Source organism: Alternaria rosae (genome assembly GCF_020736505.1).
Source record: "Alternaria rosae strain MPI-PUGE-AT-0040 chromosome Unknown BKA58scaffold_5, whole genome shotgun sequence".
NCBI classification, from domain to species: domain Eukaryota; kingdom Fungi; phylum Ascomycota; class Dothideomycetes; order Pleosporales; family Pleosporaceae; genus Alternaria; species Alternaria rosae.
In genome coordinates, this window is record NW_025763574.1 from 2,448,194 (window position 1) to 2,461,758 (window position 13,565).

Below are 13,565 nucleotides of genomic sequence, written 5' to 3' on the forward strand. Positions count from 1 at the left end.
GCCAAAGCCTTCAGGACCGCTACAACGAGTTTTTGAGAACACGGCGCGGGGGGTTCTGAGTCAGAAGAGAAAGAATTATGTATCGGCTGCGAATGTCTACCACTAAGGCTGGATACTTGGGGGTTCAAATTTATCTACCAACAGTTCATCGACAGCGTAAATCAAGTTCGTCTCGTAGTATTTGAGCTCCGAATCTCCTCCGTAGTCTCGAGTTGCAAGTTAGCACTTGGAAATGGAAACATCGTTGTACATGTCATACAAAGTTACCGATATTCTCGGTACATCTACGAACTATGCACTTGTTGGTAAATTCATCTGCCCAAGATGCGGACCCTCGAACACCAGAACACTTGGCCTTATCAGGCGATTGTTGCGACAAAACCTCCAGAATGACTACAAAACCCATGCGGCTACGTCACCTGCTGTTTTACCGTGAACAACGAGGGAAGCTCTCGCCAATATCGTTCTATAAACCACCTCGCCAGGCTACCTCAGTTTAAGTAGAAAGTTTTAACTGACAGCTTAGATGAATCTCTCAGCACTGGAACCTCCACTAGTGTGAGGAAACAAGACGCCTAAGGTTTCGTCCACCAATCAAAGCTTAACAGCGAGTGGCTGAGCCTCAGCCCGTCTTCACAGCCTGGCTACCCACGTAGTTGATTGGGTCAACGTCTCCCTTTCGTGGGGGCTTACATTAATATATGCGCCAAGACACACTCGCCGTCGGCGAGATTCGTACAAGATATTACGTGGTGCCCCCGGCCGGCGAAGGCCCTCCCAAACTTGTCTCCTCTTATCCTCCTTTCAGCTCACGTGATCGCATACCTTCCAGCATGTTACCTTTTGCAGCTGTGATGATACTCTCGCATATTGTCTTCGTGGGGTGCTCTCCAATCCCACCAATTCGCCAGGCCGATTCACCCTCTAGCCAGTCCTTTAGCACCTCTGATAGACCACAGACGACATGGTCGCGACAAGACATTTTCACCCTTGTAAGCGTCTGTGTAGCGGTGGTCGGCATTGTTATTGGCCTATTGATTGCCTCCCCTAAGTCGCGCGAATGGATTCAAGAGCCTCTAAAATGTGAGCTGTATCCCTCTCCTAAGCAACTTTGGAAATTCCGCTAAGTTAGCTCTCCACAACTAGACTGCACGGTCGCTTTACGTCGGAGGCGCATACGACAGGAGGAGGACACCAGAAGACAACTTCAAGAACAATACAACGAATATCTAGAGTTCATCCAGTTTTTGAAGATAAGGGGGAGCCAACTATGACACTGGACTGCGCCAGGTGGGCGAAATTTGACGGGAATGGACGGGAAGGGATGGGGAAGCTACACTTTGGAGTCGGATAGCAGTGAGCTCTATTGAAATTCATGCATAGCTCTTGCGCGAACTGTCAACGTTCTGAAAGAGTCTCTTGGGCTTCCAATTTAATAAAGTGTAGCGATTGTCGAAGACAAGCACCATGGTATTAATGTGTAGTTAGTCATCCTGATCGTAAGACTGTACGTAGCGAACGAGAATAGGTTATGTACATCTAAAATACCTTTGATGTATTATTCGTGAATATCGCCCGTCTTCAGTCAATATTCTGAAGGCTCGCTCATGGCCAATGGACTCCGAATCCGATCTCATCGCGTGCGATAGCCGTGCGAGTTTCTCCCATCATACAGCAACTCTTGCCATGACGGATTCTGGCAGAGCCAGAACTAGCTAACTTGCGTAGTGGTCTGCGTTACGACGACCATATTTCATCGTACGTGCTGATCTTCTCTAGTATCCTGTGTATATGCGTCGGTGCAATATCCATCATGATAGCATGTGTGGTTCATGAGACTCGAACACCAGGACCAATCCCTTCGCCATGATCTGAAATGACCTGTTGCATTCACCATACGATCTCGTGACATAGAAGCCGTATCAAACGCTGTCATAGTGCGCCTACTACCCTGATCTGAGCCTGGGAATGGCTCGATCTCATCATGGAGGAGACATTGATTTATCGAAACTTATTTACTTTGGTTTTGCGTGCGGTTTAGCTGCAACACGCGCCTTGGCCAATGAACCTGGCTACAAAAGAAGCGCGTATCCGGAAAATGTGACTTTATGAATATCTCAGCAGGAGCCTCAACAGTCTTCGTGGTAGATTGGATATTCAGATCTTTCTAATGATAGTGTACGAACATCAGCAATGTAGCATCGTAAAGTGGGAAGTGCGTAAGTACGCTGACGTCGATCCTGCTATAATTAGGCCCGGGGTGCCTGACTGTGGGGTGACTAATGCAATGTGCCGTGCGAAGCTCCTCATGAAGGCAGGATCGTGGGTACCTGTTCGGGAAGGCGGATGTACGATGATGACGATGTTCGTATTGGACGCCTAGAGTCATATATAAGGGTGGTGGTGTCGGTGAAAGAAGATCCCATCTTTTAGGTACCAACAAGTACTTCGAACCAATCTTCATCATGCAATTCACCCAAACCGCCTTCGCAGCCATCCTGGCAATTACGTCTTCAGCCGCTGCATCACCCCTGGCGGCCCGTCAGAGTGCACTTCAGGACTGGCAAGTCACCCGAGTAAATATCTTTACCCCGTCGGGACGCCCTGGTAGCTACCCATGGGCTTCCATCACAGCCGACGTGACGGATCCCAATGTGATCGATCTCGGTCCCGCACAATTCGATGATACCAACGTCACCGCGCCAGCTGGAAGTCAAGGACTTGTACGTCTAAACTTTCCTGTCTCTTACTCCAGTACGTTTGCTGATGCGTCCCTAGAATTGCAAAGCGCAATGGTATACCAAGGGCGAGAACCCCCTAGACCGGACTTGGCCGTGCGATGGCACATCCGATGGCTATTGGCTCATGAACGTCCTGGAGGGAAGCGATGGTTTCGGATCTCGCGACTTCACCCTGAAGTTTACCCACGTAGCCGACGTCAAGTACCAGGGTGCGCAGTACAAGGCGACGTATGAAGCGGAAGGTTACTTCACGGTCGGCCAGAACCTCGCTGGCTCATGTGGTGGAAGTGGAGTCTGCAGCTTCAGCTTGAAGGGTGAGGCGAAACCCTTTGAGATCGCCCCAAAGAAGCTCTAGAGGTTGGAAGATGAGAGCCTGGAAGGGATGATAGATGTGACAGGGTTCTTGTAGCTAGTATACCTTTACGATGAGTTAGTCAAGGTATCCTACAGAGCCGTCCGCGAGATGAAATGCCAATCCAAACCTCAACATACTTTCAACAAACCTCCACTGTGTCATTCGTAGGCCGGCGTTGCCATCAGAAGAAAGACGAGTGTTTTTGATTCTTACGCATCTGACAGTCCAAGGTGTTCGGTTGCTAGGCATGTCCTTGGTGCGAAGCCATGGTATGCGTGTGAGGGTATGGTAACTTCTCCACTCGTAGATGCAGGACAGCGTGGTAAGATATTGTCGCATGTTCTCAGGCGACACAGTTACAGTTCGTGGTTTGCATGGGTTTACGATGCATCATGTTGATCTTATTCCCGTGCTGCTCGCCGTGGAAGGATGACGATCGATTGACGTCTTCGCTCGGTGATCGACATCGCCCATTGCTGCTGGACATGACTGAGAATCATAAGAACGTTGCGCGGCTCCAGAATTTCGTGGAAGTGCCGTGGTAAGAATGCGCTCTCTTACCTAGTTGTGCGCGCCATCGGAAGTGGCCGGCGAAGCTATCGGGGACGCGTTTGCTATCACGCATCAGCATCGCGACTTCCGTCAGTTGCCGGCGCACTCCGTCAGCAGCCCCAGATATCCACGAATCCCTCTGAAAATCATTACCACGGCGATACTGCGCAGAGATATTTTGCGTCTACTCGTCTTCCAGCCCACTGTTGCTCAGGGTTTGCTGTACTGATCGGGTGAGTTAGTGCTAACGGGCTGGGTTATCCCCGCATCTCAGCTCCGGACTTGGCACCGTCACAAGCTTGGAGCTCCCCTCCCCCGAACGTGGGCCTGGCGTTTACCATTCACGGCCAGCCGACTAGCCTGCATCAGTCTGCCGACCAAGAAGATCCTCGGCCCAGACGTCAAGATGGGTGACGTCTGTATCATGAATATATTATCTGCCGACCGCCCAGCCCTCTCCGCACGCTGCATACCCCATTGCATTCCTCCCTTCGTACCTTGAGTCCTTCGAACATATCCATCAATTGTACCAGACATATATATATTCCACAATGGCAGCTAGCGCCGATAGTATCCTGCGAGAGGTCAACATCCTCGGCGACCTCAACGACCAGAACCGTCACATTCTCAGCAAGGACGCCTGTGTCTTCCTTGCGCTCCTCCACCGCACATTCAATGAGCGCCGGAAGGCGCTGCTCCAGCGACGAGTAATCCGACAAGCAGAGCTCGACAAGGGAAACCTTCTCGACTTCCTCCCAGAGACCAAGCACATCCGTGAGAACGATGCATGGAAGGGCGCGCCGCCAGCGCCAGGTCTTGTTGACAGGCGCGTCGAGATTACTGGCCCAACCGATCGCAAGATGGTTGTCAATGCTCTGAACTCGAACGTTTGGACTTACATGGCCGACTTTGAGGGTATGCAATCAATCATCCAGATGCGAAAGGACGTGATAGCTAACCTCTACCAGATTCATCTGCACCAACATGGGACAACATGATCAACGGCCAACTCAACCTCTACGACGCCATCCGCAAGCAAGTCGACTTCAAGCAAGGCGAGAAGGAGTACAAGCTGCGCACCGACCGAACACTCCCCACGCTCATTGCTCGCGCGCGAGGATGGCATCTTGAGGAGAAGCACTTCACCGTTGATGGCGAGCCCATCTCTGGTGGACTCTTCGACTTCGGATTGTACTTCTTCCACAACGCACACGAGCTCGTCAAGCGTGGAGCGGGCCCATACTTCTACCTGCCCAAGATGGAGTCACATCTTGAGGCGAGGCTGTGGAATGATGTCTTCAACCTGGCACAGGACTACATTGGCATGAGGCGCGGAACCATTCGCGGTACCGTCTTAATCGAGACCATCACCGCTGCCTTCGAGATGGATGAGGTACGTAGAGCACTACTGAACGACTGGGATTATGCTGACTGCTACATAGATCATCTACGAGCTCCGCGACCACTCCTCAGGTCTCAACTGCGGTCGCTGGGATTACATCTTCAGCACCATCAAGCGCTTCCGCCAGAACCCCAACTTCGTCCTCCCCGACCGCGACTCCGTCACCATGACCTCACCCTTCATGGACGCCTACGTCAAGCTTCTCATCAAGACTTGCCACAGACGCGGCGTTCACGCCATGGGCGGCATGGCTGCCCAGATCCCCATCAAGACCGACCCGAAAGCGAACGACGCTGCCATGGCCAAGGTGCGCGCGGACAAGCTCCGCGAGGCACGCGCTGGTCATGACGGTACATGGGTAGCTCACCCAGCCCTTGCGGCTATCGCGAGCGAAGTCTTCAACGAGCACATGCCTACACCCAACCAGATGCACGTCCGCCGTGAGGACGTCCACATCACCGCCAACGACCTCCTCAACATGAACGTACCTGGGAAGGTCACTGAGGACGGCATCCGCAAAAACCTTGACATTGGTCTCAGCTACATGGAAGCTTGGGTTCGTGGTGTCGGCTGTGTACCCATCAACTACCTTATGGAGGACGCTGCTACTGCTGAAGTTTCAAGAAGCCAGCTGTGGCAATGGACCAGGCACAACGTCGAGACTGCTGAGGGTAAGAAGGTCACCAAGGACTACGCGCTCAAGCTTCTGCACGAGCAGGCCAAGGCGCTCAGCGACAAGGCACCAAAAGGCAACAAGTTCCATCTTGCGGCCAAGTACTTCGAGGGCCAGGTTACTGGTGAAGACTACGCCGAATTTTTGACATCGTGAGTTCGACCCCTTCTTTGCTTGACGATACATGCTAACGACGTCCCAGACTGCTCTACAACGAGATCACAAACGTAGGTCCGCCCAAGGGAGCCTCCAAGTTGTAACTTACACTTTACGATACCTTGCAATTTCCTTACATCTACTGCTATATCCTGTAACCTTATACCAATGTCCAGACCATAAGAGTCTGTAACCAAAACGAATAAAGTTCATAAACCTCGCAATCACTACCACTACCCTGCTTGTCTTCCGTAAAATTAAAGCATGTGAGTGTAAGCTAACGCGGCTACCACAGGTCGGCTCCCCGGTTGCGGCCTCGAAACTGTAGGCGGGCGTGTGCCGAGGTATGATCCAGGTGCTCGGATGTACAGTGCGTGGACGGTAGAGATGGGCTTTGGAAGAGGTGTGATTAGTCTAGAACGCAAGAGGGGTTGACATGTGAAAGACCATGGCTCGAATAGTATATGATGAACAAACGAACAATCGTTCCCAGCCATATCATTAGTGGGGGTATTTGTCATTTGCATCCTACCATTGTGACGACAATGTGCCTTGAATGAGTCGACGACACATGGCTAGCCTGTGGTCAAGAAAGGTCCTAGTCATGTTGGAACGTTGATGAGGTGCAATGGGAAGACAATCTGCGGACAAGGACTGGAAAGAAAAGAACGTTCACATGAACATTTGAAACCCATGATTCGTAGTCTCGTGGTATCTAGAGAAGTGGCGTTATCATGCCGAGTGCATTCAGTGTCCCGCGACTATGCAGACCAGATACATGACTAAACACCCATTTTGACCTGACCAATGCACCGAAGAAGCCCCAAATATCACCCTTACTTCCTGAGCAGACGCTGGTAGAAAGCAAGCTCCTCGCCCTCGAGGACGTAGCCGTCGCAGCGACCGCTCTGGCCGGGACGGGAAGAGACAGCGGCGTACAGACGACCGGCCTCGAACTGCTTCTCAACAGCGTTCTCGATCTTTCCTCCGTTCTTCAAGCGGTCGGCCTGCTTCTTGGAGACCGAGTTGGACTTCTTCTTGTCCTCCTCCTTCTCACCGGCCTTGGCCTGCCTCCTGCGGCCGAGCGAAGAGCCGTAGTGGGCCTCGTACCATTGTCGGAAGGGAGCGGCATCGATCTGGACGATAGCGGAGCGGGTCAGGGTGTTGGTACGGACGAGCTCGTTGTTGGAGGGGTGGTAGACGACACCGATGACACGGGTCTTCTTGGCGATGCCCTCGGAGCCCCAGGAGAAGTTGCCGGCTTCGAGACGAAGAGCACGGAACTTGCGGTTGCCGCCACGGGTGCGGACAAGATGGACACGCTTTGTGCCAATACGGGTATTGGCAGGCTGGCGGCCCTTCTCGAAAGCCCTGAAGCCATGTTAGACATGACTAGAGAAGCGATCGGGTTATGCATACCTCTTCTTGCGGTAGTATGCGCGCTTCGCACCGGACGCGGAACGCTTGTGGCGAGAGTCTCGTGAGATACTGGCGAGTGTTAGCGGTTGCAGGGGAGTGAGGGTGAGGGAAGGATAGATACCCCATGATTGCGGTTGTTCAGAAGACGCTGTGTCCACAATCAAATTAGCCTTTGCTCTCAGTTGCAAGTCGACGAAGCCGCAGCACTGTTCCAGCTGCCCGAAGCGTCCCCCGCCTTATACTGCCTGCTGTAGGAGTGTAGATATCGAGCGACTCGCGTGCGACCATACAATCCATTGGCGAAGGCTGACGGCGGCGGAACATTCGCGGGGCAGCGTCGATGTCGCAATGCTGAACGGCTCCGTATAACCGAGTAGAAGACGTTCTGTATAGCGTACCTGATGTCGGGTCTCCTGGTGCAATCTGTGTTGTCGTTGGGGTTAGTTGGCGCTTGTCAGAAGTCGAAGAGGAAATTCACGAAACTCATTTTCGCAGCTGCGTTGGTGCCAAGATACGCTAGCAGTAAGCGAGTCCTCCGCCGCCCCATCGCTCCTGCCATCACCAGAACACCTCAAGAACGGCACGAATGCACATCACTTATGCGTGGTAGTCAAAAACAAGCCTGCGCTGCTGTGACCTCAAATACCGCCGGCGCGTTCAACTCCCGACCGAAAGACAGACGACCAGAAGCACCACGCAAAGCCATCGATCACCACTCCTGTAGACAGCATCAGAACGCCAGCCACGAATGCTCATCACAATGTTTATCATTTGGCTAACTTTTGAAAGCGACTGATCTGAAAAGTAACCGGAATCGCCTCTCCATTGAGCGCTGTACCATGCTACTTCGCCACTTATGCGACTGCTAGTCGCCAGTAGTATGCTAAGGTTGAGCCTTCCTCAACGTCCACAGATGCTGCTGATCCTATCATCGTATTGGATCGGCAGTACGGAAACCAACAGCCCTAGAACATGCGAGCGTTTTGGCGAGGACGCAGACTGACAGCGACAGTTGTACTACACTGACGATCTCGCTGCCTCAGGTTCTTTCATCAACAACGCCTATCGTTTGATCCTTTTCATCCCGGCCTTTTGCACTGATCCCTGAGTCTCACCAGATAAGCAGCGTCGAAAACACCTCAAGGATATTTCCTTAGCCAACGCATCAAGATTCAACCCCCTTGCAGCTCGGAGTGAGCGAAGCACGCGTCGGCTGCACCCATGAACCTCCCACTATCACCCCTAAAAGCAGTCGCATGGTCAGGTTATCAACACCCTAAAGGCTCTTCCGTGCCCAGAAAGATGGGTCAGCAGGACAGTGAGCGCGTGTCGAACGATCCTTCTGCAGTGTACAGGGACGTTTCTAGCGAACACATAGAAGCACACCATACCCATTCTCACCACGTGTGTTCAACCTTGCATCGAGGGATTATCGCTTGAATGGGCCCGGCTGAATGTCACCTACGCCACCCGCGACGAGCGCTTCGGACGGGCTCTCAGCAACCTGCATGTTGGGTCGACAAGCCACCTTTACATTATGGATGTCGTCAGTAACGTTCGAGTGTTCAATTGCTGGCTTCTCTTGCGTCATCAAAAATGCGCGTACGCCAAGTTTAGATTGAGATCACAAGCGTGTGGTACGACTGTGTGACAGAACTATGATGATCAAGCTCAGCCACCGTCACGTTAAGTTACGATGAGCTGACAAACACGCTGAAGATGGCCAACACATCTTGCGCATTAAAGTGCTGCTCGGACACATGGCATTTCTCCTCAAACCCTGTCATAGAACTCCTTCGACCTGGTTAAAGACTCCCATCAGAAACCTGCGCAATCGTGACTCGCCCGTTCACAAGTATCCTCGTCAGATTCCAGGCAACCCGGGTATGGTACAGGGGTTGCGGCTCGCTAAGGTACCTGGAAGGAACCAGTCTCTGGTAAACACCCAACCGACGTATAAGGTTGCGTTCCCGCTCCGGGTAAAGCCATCTCCGCATTCGGGCGTTTCCAATCGGCACAATCGTAACCCCAGAATCCAAGAAAGTCTAATCAATAGCAATCTAAGTAGATGTTGTGTACCACAGTCCTAGCCTTTATCTCAGTCACCGGCCACCTCCTCGGTATATGTAGGACGCGGAGATTTTTGATTCATTACTTTTGATTGTTTGCTGAGATCCTGCATTAGGTGTTTTGAGAAGGGTTGTCACCTGGGTGTAATGTAAGACTGTATCCTCTGTTCTTCGCAGTGACCACTCCCACATTATGGCTCTTTGAGAATACTCTGTGTCCAAAGTCGTGTTCATCATGTACTCCGGTGCCGACCTTCGGTTGTGTCATGTCTTGTGCCTATGTGCGACTTGGCTAGGCGTCACATCCGCGCTAGCACAGGCGGGTATGCATTAGGTGTTGGCCTTCATAGGACACTAGAATTCTTCGCGCTGACTTTCATACAGAGCTAGCCGACTATGGGTCAGCAGTCACCTCGGGAGTCCAACACTCTATGACAGCGGAACCAAGTAAGTGGCGCTGAATAGCCCAATATTCGATGGCCGGTCTGACATATCGTGTCTGATAGACTCCAATATTGGTGCACCCACAGATCTTGCGCCTCCAGTAGACCCAACACCTCCTTCTAACGCGCTACCTTCGCAGCCGCCCGGACTCATTCACAGTGCTTCGCTCTCAGAGCCAAATCTCATACCCTCAACGCTGGCCCCGCCTGGAGCCATACCGACTCCGCCATTGCCGATTTCGAACCCATTGCTCATTCCCACCGACGGACCACCGACGGATGTGACGACTGTGTTGACTACGTCTCAAGGAAATGCCACAGGGACGCCGCCAATGCTGTCAACAGTTCAAGGGCTAAAACCAATTCCGCCAGCGGCAACACAGATTGGAGACCCTAACGGGCATCACGAAATCAGCGAGCCAAACTTCAGCTCTACGCGGCCGTGTCGAGGATGCTCCCCAGTGTTTGAGATACCTGCGACGGGTTGGCTTGATAGCCCAGCCGGAGAACAACATGGCTCCACTATACAAGAAGAACAGACGCAAGCGGCAACAGCGGACTCTCCGCAGGTAACGATACCAGCTGGAATATCTGACATTGTTATTGGCCAAGCTCCAAGTCATGGTGACTTCGTAATAGGAAGTTCTTTTACTCTTACACCAGGTCAGATCGTTACTGTTGGGGACACACCTATTGTAGTAGAGACTTCAGAAGGCAGGACCAAGATTGTCGTGGGAACTACTGTCATCTCGCTGCAACCCTTTCAGCCTGCTACCACAGACGCGCCCATGTCGCAACCACCGGTCCTACTTCCACCAATACTCACCATCGGTACCGAAGTCATCGCGCCCAATGCGCAGACAGAATACATTATTGCAGATCAAACTCTTTCTCCTGGCGGCGAGCCCCTGACTATATCTGGGACAACACTCATACTCTCACCTTCCGCGACAGCACTCATTATCAACGGCGAAACATCCAGTATCACTCCAATGTTCGGCGACGTGTATACATCTACAGTCGCAGCTGCCTTAACCTTCAAAGACCATGTGTACACGCAGAATCGCGCTGGCTACATTGTGATTGATCATGGTACGACTTTGGTCCCTGGGGGCGCTCCCATCACAATTGATGGCACGACGATGAGCCTCGAGCATAGCGGAACTGCTGTAGTCGTCCAGGGCACTACGATGAATCTTCAGCCGGTCACAACAGTCGTCACATTGACTAAGGGGCCAGATGCGCCAGGGAGCGGTTCAGGTGGAGATGGCGGAGACGTTCACGGACAGTCGACTGGCGACGGCTATGTCTACCCCACAGGAGAACCGATCATCGCGGGAGCGACGCGAATTGGTAGTGCGATACCAGGAAGTTGGCTGGGGGGCTTGCTATTGCTGATATGGTGGGGTGTGGGGTATCTTGCAGTCCGATTATGAAAGGGGTGGTGTACTTGCATAGATTGAATCTGTAGATGTTCGCGCGATAGATCTCTCAATGCATCCAGCGGCGTTTGACTTGGGATGTTGACCCAAATCACAATTGCGCACTGAAAGATTCGTGGGCCATCCTTGTGAACACATGTGCGTATACTTCAGGCTGGCAACTGCGATGGCGCCATGTTGATGGCGAAAAAGCTGAGTGGTAGACGCTGGCGGGCGGCGCTGTAGCGATGAGCGCAGTCATCGTCGGTAGCACACCGCGAGACTCGGAGTCACGATAGTCGTCAGATGACACCTTCGTGGCATCGAGAAAGACCTGGCAACACGATCGTGAGCTTGCGGAAAAATCACTCACTTGCTGTCACACCACACCCCCTATCCACACCGTCGTCACGCGCCCCAGCGCTCACCGAACAAAAAATTCTCGTCGCCAAACCTCCAAAGGCATTTCTCTAACAGTTAACGGACATGCGCTCAAGGTAAAACGCGGTCTTTACGTACAAACATCCACTCCCAGTGCAACAGCAGCGTCTAGACTAAAAGGACCGGAGCAAACTTGGCATCCGACGGGCAACTCGGGGGCGGGAAAGGGCCTGCGTGGATCAGGTACACGACGTGGTGCGACGGAGCGTGGCAGCCAATAACAGAGATTTTCCCCGCCATACCTCCAAAGGCAGTCTTCTAGCAGCTAACGGACACGACCGAAAATTCGTCACCGCGCCTTTACACACACATGCGCCCTGCCAAAATTAGCCGCCGACGGGAAACGCTCCGGCGCGCCTTCGGAAAAGACGCACCAGGGTAGGGCGTGGACACCTCATTGTCATGATGATGGTGGCACGGACCCTCTCACGCCCTGTGAAGGTGTTCGTTGACAGGAATTCTGTGGGTTTGTCGGCCCGCGGCCAATCAGACGGCCGCATGGCCTCAAATCTCACGATCGTTTCGTCGACATGTGCAGGGCGTGCGCAGAGTGTGCTGAGTAAAATTTTGGCAAAGGTTTGGTCCCAGGGCGTGACCGGTGATGCTTGGCGGGTGTCATAGAGAATATTCTGGGGATGGGCTGGGGGAGTATAAAGGGATGGGTGGGTACGTGAGGATGAAGGCATCAACACAGCAAAGCATACCACAGCCTCCAAGCAAAGCTACTACTACTACTATTACCAAGTCATCGATCGACTCTCGAACATCTACCTCACATCGATCATCACCACAACACAAACAACCACCACCAAAATGACCAACTTCCTCTCCTCCGTTGCGGCACACGCAAAGGCCCACCACGAGAGCGTCAACGCTGCCTACAACACCTACTACACCGGCTCCTCCGCAACTACCCCATCAGCCTCCACACAAACATCCCGCAACTCTTCCATGGCGGGTCCTTCTTCCTCCACTCAGCGCAACCCCACCAACGCCTCCAAGGCATGGAAGGCTATCAAGCAGCACCACCGCGAGATGAACTCCGCCTTCGCCGTCTACTACAGCCCCGGCAACTCTCCCTCCGCATCCCGCAGCTCATCCCTCGCTTCCAGCCCCAGGCAGAGCGGCGAGGCACCCCGCAAGGGCGCTGCTACTGGAGAGAAGGAGATGGCTGCTGAGCTTGGCCCAAGGAACTACCAGAAGGCGTGGAGGGCTCTCAAGAACAAGGTTGTTGAGCACCACAAGAGCGTTAGCAACGCTTACGAGCAGACCTACGGCATCCACTAGACGCTTTGCTTGATAAACCTGGGGAAGATATGGGGATGTAATACTTGGGAAACGGAAAAGGGAAAACAAAAGTGACTTTTTGGGATGCGCATATACCACTGGGATTTGGCTCGGTAGCTAGGCGTTTTTGGGATTGGGATTGAGATTGAGGTCTTGATGGATCTGATTAATAAGAGAACAATAATATCATGATTGCGCAAACATTCTGAATCTCGGACAAGTGATCGCATGAAGTGACTGGGAATCTGAGTCTATCAGTCGCATCTATATCCGCCGTTGCTATCACAACATAGGAAGCACACTTGTTCAAAGCTATCTCTGCTGGCATAGACAGATCAGTCCACCGGTAGTAGTACCAGTGCAAGTGGTCACCATCTACAAGAAGACATTGAACAGGTGCGCTGAAGTCTACATCAGCATCAAAACATAAGATAGTAAAACTAAAAGGCAATGTAGCTTTCAAGTCTTCGTGTTAAGAATCGTACTTTATGCGAGGTAGGTCTTCAACTGTTCTGCTGAACGGGGTGTGGCTGTCAGGCTGGCGCGATGACGTCATCTCATTTGGCTGTCTCGAAGCCCGCTTGGACAGCTTAGGTATCGACCTAC

General features: G+C 52.5%; 7 protein-coding genes across 7 annotated transcripts; 6 read left to right on the forward strand and 1 right to left on the reverse strand.

The window, feature by feature from the left end:
- Positions 1–726: 726 nt before the first annotated feature.
- BKA58DRAFT_385841 (uncharacterized protein) lies at positions 727–1,554 on the forward strand. Its single transcript, XM_046170404.1, has 2 exons — positions 727–1,083; positions 1,147–1,554. Exons 1-2 carry the CDS (start codon positions 834–836, stop codon positions 1,272–1,274), a joined length of 378 nt encoding a protein of 125 aa, XP_046025656.1. The 5' UTR covers positions 727–833; the 3' UTR covers positions 1,275–1,554.
- Positions 1,555–2,465: 911 nt separating this feature from the next.
- BKA58DRAFT_411855 (cell death in tomato 1) lies at positions 2,466–3,096 on the forward strand (the record flags this gene model as incomplete). Its single annotated transcript, XM_046172320.1, has 2 exons — positions 2,466–2,723; positions 2,779–3,096. The coding sequence occupies 2 exons, from the start codon at positions 2,466–2,468 to the stop codon at positions 3,094–3,096; spliced, it is 576 nt and encodes a 191-aa protein (XP_046025657.1).
- Positions 3,097–3,229: 133 nt separating this feature from the next.
- BKA58DRAFT_385845 (uncharacterized protein) lies at positions 3,230–3,810 on the forward strand. The gene is made up of 2 exons (XM_046170405.1): positions 3,230–3,585; positions 3,658–3,810. Exons 1-2 carry the CDS (start codon positions 3,471–3,473, stop codon positions 3,789–3,791), a joined length of 249 nt encoding a protein of 82 aa, XP_046025658.1. The 5' UTR covers positions 3,230–3,470; the 3' UTR covers positions 3,792–3,810.
- On the forward strand, positions 3,811–6,399 carry BKA58DRAFT_385846 (malate synthase). Its single transcript, XM_046170406.1, has 4 exons — positions 3,811–4,563; positions 4,617–5,041; positions 5,091–5,875; positions 5,926–6,399. The coding sequence occupies exons 1-4, from the start codon at positions 4,200–4,202 to the stop codon at positions 5,981–5,983; spliced, it is 1,632 nt and encodes a 543-aa protein (XP_046025659.1). The 5' UTR covers positions 3,811–4,199; the 3' UTR covers positions 5,984–6,399.
- Positions 6,326–7,761, reverse strand: BKA58DRAFT_385851 (40S ribosomal protein S8-B). The gene is made up of 4 exons (XM_046170407.1): positions 7,697–7,761; positions 7,420–7,446; positions 7,299–7,367; positions 6,326–7,250 (listed from the first exon to the last, which is right to left on the reverse strand). The coding sequence occupies exons 2-4, from the start codon at positions 7,422–7,424 to the stop codon at positions 6,716–6,718; spliced, it is 609 nt and encodes a 202-aa protein (XP_046025660.1). The 5' UTR covers positions 7,425–7,446; positions 7,697–7,761; the 3' UTR covers positions 6,326–6,715.
- A 1,841-nt stretch (positions 7,762–9,602) lies between these two features.
- Positions 9,603–11,246, forward strand: BKA58DRAFT_440343 (uncharacterized protein; the record flags this gene model as incomplete). The annotated part of the gene is made up of 3 exons (XM_046173740.1): positions 9,603–9,690; positions 9,752–9,814; positions 9,874–11,246. 3 exons carry the CDS (start codon positions 9,603–9,605, stop codon positions 11,244–11,246), a joined length of 1,524 nt encoding a protein of 507 aa, XP_046025661.1.
- A 1,239-nt stretch (positions 11,247–12,485) lies between these two features.
- BKA58DRAFT_440344 (uncharacterized protein) lies at positions 12,486–12,959 on the forward strand (the record flags this gene model as incomplete). The annotated part of the gene is made up of 1 exon (XM_046173741.1): positions 12,486–12,959. The coding sequence occupies one exon, from the start codon at positions 12,486–12,488 to the stop codon at positions 12,957–12,959; it is 474 nt and encodes a 157-aa protein (XP_046025662.1).
- Positions 12,960–13,565: the final 606 nt, after the last annotated feature.

Bases quoted from the DNA above. Each gene is read 5' to 3' on its own strand.
- BKA58DRAFT_385841 (XM_046170404.1), top strand. From the start codon at position 834: ATGTTACCTTTTGCAGCTGTGATGATACTCTCGCATATTGTCTTCGTG. The intron at 1,084-1,146 runs GTGAGCTGTATC...CTCCACAACTAG, and splicing joins GATTCAAGAGCCTCTAAAAT to ACTGCACGGTCGCTTTACGT.
- BKA58DRAFT_385845 (XM_046170405.1), top strand. From the start codon at position 3,471: ATGGGTTTACGATGCATCATGTTGATCTTATTCCCGTGCTGCTCGCCG. The intron at 3,586-3,657 runs CTGAGAATCATA...GCGCTCTCTTAC, and splicing joins CCCATTGCTGCTGGACATGA to CTAGTTGTGCGCGCCATCGG.
- BKA58DRAFT_385846 (XM_046170406.1), top strand. From the start codon at position 4,200: ATGGCAGCTAGCGCCGATAGTATCCTGCGAGAGGTCAACATCCTCGGC. The intron at 5,042-5,090 runs GTACGTAGAGCA...ACTGCTACATAG, and splicing joins CTGCCTTCGAGATGGATGAG to ATCATCTACGAGCTCCGCGA. The intron at 5,876-5,925 runs GTGAGTTCGACC...ACGACGTCCCAG, and splicing joins TACGCCGAATTTTTGACATC to ACTGCTCTACAACGAGATCA.
- BKA58DRAFT_385851 (XM_046170407.1), bottom strand. The intron at 7,251-7,298 runs GTATGCATAACC...ACATGGCTTCAG, and splicing joins GCATACTACCGCAAGAAGAG to GGCTTTCGAGAAGGGCCGCC.